We start from the raw sequence: 7,721 nt of genomic DNA, 5'->3' as shown, positions 1-7,721 counted from the left end.
TGCCCAGAACATTGCTAACACTCCATATAAATGCTTCAACCTTATAATAGACAACAGCCTATTGATGGGGGTTGTCCAACACTTTACAAAAAAACTTGCCCAAAAACTTTAACCTCAAATTTAACAAAGTCCAATTAAGCTGTTTTGGGGCCATAAAATATAAAAAATATGGTCCAGCACATTGCTTACACTCGATATAAATGATAGACAACTGTGTATTGAGTGTGATGATCCAACACTGTTTGGAAAAAACTTGCACCAAAACTTTAACCTCTGAAGGTTCCCGGACGCCAACGCCGGGGTAACTACCTTAGCCCCCCTATTCTTCGAATAGACGAGCTAAAAATGTTGCAACAATAAAAACAAAAATCACAAGGGTCATAACTCTAAGAGGTTGTGCCCCCTCTCCGACCCAATTTCAGTCTGCGACTTTACCAAGAAACAAAAATGGATGAAGCTTGGTGAAAATAGCTGAAAGAAGCCAAGCTTGACAACACCAAACCGTAAAACTTCCTGTCAAAGATGGGCAAATAAAAAGAGAAACACTTGTTACCAATAGAAATTACTTTATTTCAGATTGATAACCTATATATTTAAGTTACTGATTTGGGATATTTCTATAGCTCAATACATGTAAGGATGGACAACTTCAGCAGTGGTTACAGCCACCCATTCTTTCGATCGAAAATTTCAGGGGGAAAATCTAAATTGAGACAGATACATTTTTCATTGGATCTGAAAATTGGAGAATAAATAATAACTGGTTGTTTAAGTTATTTACATCAGAACGCTATGTCACAATGCCAAAGAGAAGTTCTCCATCCCTACTATGTATTCCAGGTTACACGGTTATACTTAGTATTCATACTTATTTTGACCAAAATAGGAAGACTTTTTGTCAATTTACTTTGTATAATTTGTCTTGGTCAAACTTATCCAATCAAATATTACCCAATTTTGAGAAATTGTGGTTGAAATATAGAAAAAAGTTTAACTTTAAGCTATAACATATCGTAAGTTCATGGTATTCAATGATGGCAAACACTTAATCAAACATACATTTGAACAAAATAAGAAGTCTATATTTACGTGATGTAGAATCTACTCTATTTGCATTTTACACTTTGTTTTGTCTACCTCTCAACATTGACTATATCATCTTTTATCATATTCTACAAGATCAGGGCCATGTACACCATTCAATAATCATAATAACAGGTTCACATTATTACAACTGTTTGTAACTTGGTCCTACAAACATACCCTTATGTTAGCTATTCTATTGTGTAACTTAATACTAGTTCAGCATTAAATGATTCAAACAAATCATTCCTATCCTTTTTGAGAGTGATTATGGAATGTTTTCGAATTCCATTAATAAAATAACACTGTATATAAGATTTCTTCTCAATTTTTTATATTTCCTGGTAACCATTCAGGCATTATATAAAAGAAATTACTTCTGTGCTACAAACCTAGTAATGCAAATAATCCTCCTATTGTATTGTGTGTCAGGAATTTCCAACCATGTAATCTCCACTTCAGGTCGAGAAACAAAAACGGGATACTTTATCTGATTACATATTTATCAACCTTATATTTATTTTTCTAGTTACATTCTGTTAAAATAATTGTAATGCAACAAACGAAAACAGAGAGTAAAACCATCTAACTATTTAACTCAAGACCTCAAGCTGAACAAATCTTAAAAATGTGAAAATAAATCATTCTTAATCATCGCACCAGGTACATAATGTACACAGCAAACACATTATAGAAAAACACAAACTATTTATGAACATGTTCGACTAGATGTTAAATATTTCATATGGAGTTGTCTTGTATTATATAACACATTGGAGCCCCAACAGTCTGTAAATATCATAAAGTTTACTCTACAAATGCCAAACTGTGTATGAGGTAAGAAGAGGGTATGCATGCTATGATATTCCGACTTGTCAGCTACAAGCCCACCCCAGTCAACAGATCTGACCCTATGATGATACACAATATGACATGTTACAGGATGAGAATGCTTTTAACCTTTTCACCACTGTAGACCATAATGGACTCATCCAGATCAATGCATAGTAGAGTCTACTAAAGTTGCACAGGGGTAAAAGGGTCAAATTGTACACAAGTAACTAATATGATAAAAACATTACATGTAACCATTGAAGGTATCCATTATAAGATTCAATATTAAGTAACGCAAGGAAAAATGAAAACGTATCATGAAACTTAACTAACTGGTTTTGTTTTTGTACTTATGACTTAAACTCTGTTTTGTTTTACACATGAATTTTTAAACACCTCACATATAACAGGTACACTCTAAAAGGTACATTGGCAAAGAAAATCAACATAACCTGTACAATTATCCTTGACTGTGATGGCAGAAATATAAAAACAGGGAAATTATCTCGATTCAAAATAGGGCAATTATTGCAGGAGGATCATGGAAAGAACACAAAACCCTTTAATAATGATTTATACTTCGACAATGAAAAATTAGTCTTGTTTAAATATTGATTATAAAATACATAAAATGTAAAAAAAGGAAACAGTGAATGTGTTTGCCAAAACATCAATGCAACAACATATAAATCATATACTCAATTGGATTACAAATAGGTTTAAACAGGCCCTGGTGGAATCAAATGTAACGAATCAGGTCTGTACACCTACAACATCATAATATGATGCACATTTTATACAAAGTACAAAAAATGTCTGGATAAAAATATGGTTAACATAACGAAACACAAGAACGTTACTTACTAACCTTCACACAAACTTGGATACATTCTTCCATGCATTGCATCACATTCAAAAGCTTTCTTCCTTAATGGTAAGAAAAGACCTTAGTAACAGAAACTTTCAGGTATATGTCTATCATAATACTGTACCAAAATTAGTGTGGATACTTTACTTGCAAATTGCTACATTATACACCGTGAATTAAAGACAGAACACTTACACAATGATAGTGAAGCACAAGTGGATGTGATATTTTAGAGAGGTTTCTTGAGCCTGTGTTGTAGGCATAGAGCGGTGCTGTCATGAGCAATATAACAATATCTTTACGTTGAACGAATAAATTAACTACACAGGGACACATTTACACGTGTACAATTTATACTTTGGTGCATTTAGATGTAAACTTCACATGACAAGTAGATGAGATCATAACTAGGACATGCACCCATACCAGCAACAACACACACGTTCACAGATCAGTAACTACACACAGCTACACAGAACATAGTAAAACAGTGAACTCATGGATGCATTCTCGTGAATATCGGCCCCGGTCTGTCTACTCTTACTATCCTCATGAACTAAAGCACATCGGCTGGCAAAGAAAACCATCTGTTCAAAGATTAATTTATTTTTACTGCCTTTGAGACAAGAAATGGAAGAAAAATACTTTCACAAACAGTAAAAACAATGTTCTAATCATAACCAAGGTTACAAAAGAAATCAGTTTTCCGTTATTAGTGATTTCTCAGGGTAAGAAAAAGTGAGGGTCATTTTGTAATGTTGCATGGGCAGAAATTAAAAACTAGAGAGGGGTAGGTGTACAATCCCTTTCTTGGGGAAAGCAGTGGTTCACGAGACAGGTGGACAGACCACTAGGTCTGACTCTAACTTGTAGCTCTCACTCCGACTGCCTCAAGCACAGATGTACAAAAACCCAACCATCACCTTCATATACATATGTCAAGTAGCTCACTCGGAATCCAAAGATTCCATTCTTGATACACATTTCTTCTTTGCACCCTTAGAATACACATGACAAAACCGAAGGCTCTTTTTGCAAGACCTTGCAGATGACACAGGTAGACAAATCTGATGTCTTTAAAGAAGATCAAAGGAATGACGCTGCAGCGTTACGGTAAAATTTACAGGCTTTGAATTTGGGTGTTGCTCCTCTGTAATCTTCAAAGGACAGGTTATCAGCCTAGCAATCCGTCAGAGATATGTGCATTGAAAAGGGAATCCTTGGATTTCAAGTATGCTGAATATTTTTTAACGTTCATATCTGTAGCAACCATAACCCTGAAATATATCTGTGGTCAATGAGGCAATACTATTTTATACACATTAACAATAAAGCACACTTGGACTGTATTCACATGTGAGCCTAAAGCACATGGAGACTGTTTTGAACACATGAACATGAATAACATTTGTACCAGTCAGCAAATTAAAAACAAAACTATCCTTGCAAAATACCTCCTTGTGTCCATATACACATCAAATTAGCTGACACATCACATAAATATAATATGTCCACTCTCCCAAACATTGTGGAGCAATGTTTTGTCTGCACAGAAGTGCTATCATATACATTGCCAAATCATGATCATTTAAAACATTTTTTTTTTATAACCAGTGTTTATTGTAACCATCTTCTCTGTGAATTTCACTACACCTGAGCTTTACAATGACACTATGACGTAAATAGAGAATATCAAACTTAAAGGTTTCATAGATGTGTTTTTGATTTTAATATTACTTAAGGATCCCTTTCCTACTGCACTTCCGTTTTTCCTATAAATAGTAACCTCCCACTAACTTCCATTTGGATGTAACTGTAGCACATTTGAGCCCATACACTTCCTTTGTCCAGGTAGTTCCATCGGCTTCCGCTGTAGTGTAATAATCTTTATCTTTAGTCCAGGGTTCAATAGCAAGTCTGACCATGCAGAATATTTTACACTCAAAACATGTTTGTTAATTTTATTTTGTTTATTTCATCTCCATCATGTTTTCATTAAAAGCCCTGCAAGGTAATGTTTCTTTTCAAAAATGATTTATCAAAGCTATAGTCATGCCGAAAAAATAAGTTTTGTACGCATAGTTTCAAATTTTGGCTGGCAGTGATACGGGGATCCTTAAAACAGATTTTAATTAAACACAAAAATCCTAATTGAATTCTAGAACTATTTCAATATCACTGTTTATTTTTTTAGAGCCTGACCAACAGCCCCTGGGGGACTGTAGGAAAAAGGCCTTTATGGACATCCATGAGGATCATTCCTAAGGGAACAGCATTGTTAGGATTAGGGCCTCTACATTTCTTAACATACAAATCCTCTACAAATCCTTCCTGAACAACTTGCACACATTATCAAATACTCCGAACATCCATAACTTATCACTACCCAAGTCTCTTTTTATGTAAACCTATTTCATTGTTGAATTAATCTTTCCTAGGTTTCCTCTTTCTTGGTGATGATCTCCTACAAGGAAAAGAAAATCATAATTTTCATTTTTATTGTTGCAAATATCTATGAAGTGCATAACCATGAAGTATCTTTCATAAGGCATCATATAGATTTTCCTAACCCTTGCAATATAAAATAAGCACCTCATTATCAGTTAATATCCATGTGTACCGTCAGATCCAGAATCACAAAACTTCTTATTACTTCCAAGTACATTTTCAATTATCAAAATCAAATTTATTTCAATGGCTGTTTATTTTAATAGCAATTCAAGGTCTGATGTTGCGTTGAATTTTGAATGGAAAAGCAACAAGGTGCTAGTGTTTAGACTGAATTATCTATTTGAGTTAGGACAAACATTATTTTAAATTCATATCAAATTGCTACTTTTTATAAATCAAAGTTAACAGCTGTTGATCTATTCCAGCCAGGAGGCCGACTCATCTGGGTATCTTCTTAATGAAGGTACCAAGGTAAGTGACACACAAATAGGACCAAGCTTACCTAGGTGAATCTACATTTTTGGATTTATCTTCAGCTTCCTCCGTTTCCTCTTCATCTTCCTCATCTGCATCATTTGTCTGTGGGCAAATATTACATTTGTACAGAGTATCATATCTCACACTTTCAAGTCAATTTGTTAAATATACTGCAGCGTACCAATAAAACAAAAATCACATTTACCTTTACATATTTGAAATCCTTCTAACAGTGAAAGGAGGTGGGGTGGCATCTAGGCTGCCTTTGATAAGGTAGAAAAGTAGTTTGCAGATTTATTTTCAGAGCACCATCAAATTTTTATTAATCTTTCTTATTAACTTCAGATTCTAAAACCATTTTGATTTTTTATGACTTAACATTAATAAAGTGTTTTGTACCTCATCTGCCTCAAGATCTGCCTTGGACTTCTTGGTTACTGTTGGGTTGTCTCCCCCTGGTCCAACATCCTCACCTTCCTCCTCTTTCTCTCCTTCCTCTTCTGCCTTCTCTTCAGCCTCATCCGGAGATGCTTCATCTGTCTTTTTCTTATGACCCTGGATCTTCTCAGGCTGTAAAATCAGTTCAGTGTTATTTCATACAATATCTCTGGACAGATTAATCAGCATTCATTATGGATCATCAATCATGGATAATTTTGACAAGCTACATTTACTGTGGATTCTTGTGGCTTTTGAATATATTTATCAAATTATCTCAAATAGCCACAGTATTCTTTTTTTCAGAGAAAAAGTGGTCTATAGGATGCATAAGTCATTTAAGAAAATAGAAAAATTGTAGTTTAAACTATTATGTATCTCAAAAACTGAAGTGTTTTAGATTTCTTGTCGATTAGCAGTGAGCTAAATGACTGAAAAGACTACTTCAATATTAACATTATTTGTATATGAATTGAGGAGATTTTGTTCCGACTCTTCCATGCAGCTGCTTCATATTTTGTTAGAATTAAAATAAACTGCTGCATCTTCAGTAAGTTCTCAGTTCACATTCAAAACTAAATGGTAACCAGAACAACAAACTAAACCAGAATCATAATGGTTAGTGGTTTTACATCCTCAGAACAGCTGAGGTCTAAGACAGATTATAAAAGGGAGTTCTGATAGTGGTGGGGAATCTAATAACAAATTAGTTGTAACAGTTACTTTCTCCAATGATTCAGTTCAGAAGTAAACGCTGTATAAAAGGATTATTCCAGTCTAAATCAATCATAATACAGTTTTTACAATAATTCACAATTTATATTAACAACAAAGTCCATGCAAGCACACACGATTAATGTAATGATTCCTTTTTCCACTGCTACAAGTTCTGTTACGAATATCCTAATTATCCCAGCCTAGATCAGTCAAGTTTGTGTTACGAATATCGTAATTATCCCAGCCTAGATCATTCAAGTTTCTGTTAATAATAACCTAATTATCCCGGCCTAGATCAGTCAAGTTTGTGTTACGAATATCGTAATTATCCCAGCCTAGATCAGTAAAGTTTCTGTTACGAATATCCTAATGATCCCAGCCTAGAGCAGTCAAGTTTCTGTTACGAATATCCTAATGATCCCAGCCTAGAGCAGTCAAGTTTCTGTTACGAATATCCTAATTATCCCAGCCTAGATCAGTCAAGTTTCTGTTAATAATAACCTAATTATCCCAGCCTAGATCAGTCAAGTTTCTGTGTCAAGTGATGTCCCAGCATACTACTTACTTAATTACAAGAGGCCCAAGGGCCTTAGCAGTCACCTGAGTTATATCATAGATATTGGTAGCTTTATTTTATTGTTTAGATGTGATGTGGAAATCAGCATGTAAACTAAGTGAAATACAATACTTGTCATGTCATCAATGGATAAGAATTTGAAAATATTGGTAAATGTTCCCTTTGGGGCCCCGCTCTAGCCCCTGGGGATGGGGCAGGAATCCTAATTTTACAAAGTAAAACTCTCATTTACCCAAGATGATTCTGACTAAGTTTGAGCAATTTTCTGCTGAAAAT

The 7,721-nt window shown here is 34.5% G+C and overlaps 1 protein-coding gene across 2 annotated transcripts in view; it reads right to left on the bottom strand.

Annotated features, from left to right (window-relative positions):
• Positions 1-549: 549 nt before the first annotated feature.
• Positions 550-7,721, bottom strand: part of LOC110455977 (calnexin-like) — a 27,830-nt gene continuing 20,658 nt past the window's right edge. For both annotated transcript variants that reach the window (XM_021506467.1, XM_021506466.1), the window contains exons 20-22: positions 6,113-6,283; positions 5,739-5,815; positions 550-5,249 (exon numbers count right to left, since the gene is read on the bottom strand). In XM_021506467.1, the coding sequence (XP_021362142.1) occupies positions 5,210-5,249; positions 5,739-5,815; positions 6,113-6,283 (288 nt within the window). In that variant the 3' untranslated portion in view covers positions 550-5,209. The remainder of the gene's footprint in view (positions 5,250-5,738; positions 5,816-6,112; positions 6,284-7,721) is intronic.

The sequence above is a fragment of the Mizuhopecten yessoensis genome, unplaced genomic scaffold (genome assembly GCF_002113885.1).
Source record: "Mizuhopecten yessoensis strain PY_sf001 unplaced genomic scaffold, ASM211388v2 scaffold8447, whole genome shotgun sequence".
In the NCBI taxonomy this organism is placed as follows: Eukaryota; Metazoa; Mollusca; class Bivalvia; order Pectinida; family Pectinidae; genus Mizuhopecten; species Mizuhopecten yessoensis.
This window is presented reverse-complemented; position numbering and strand designations above follow the sequence as displayed.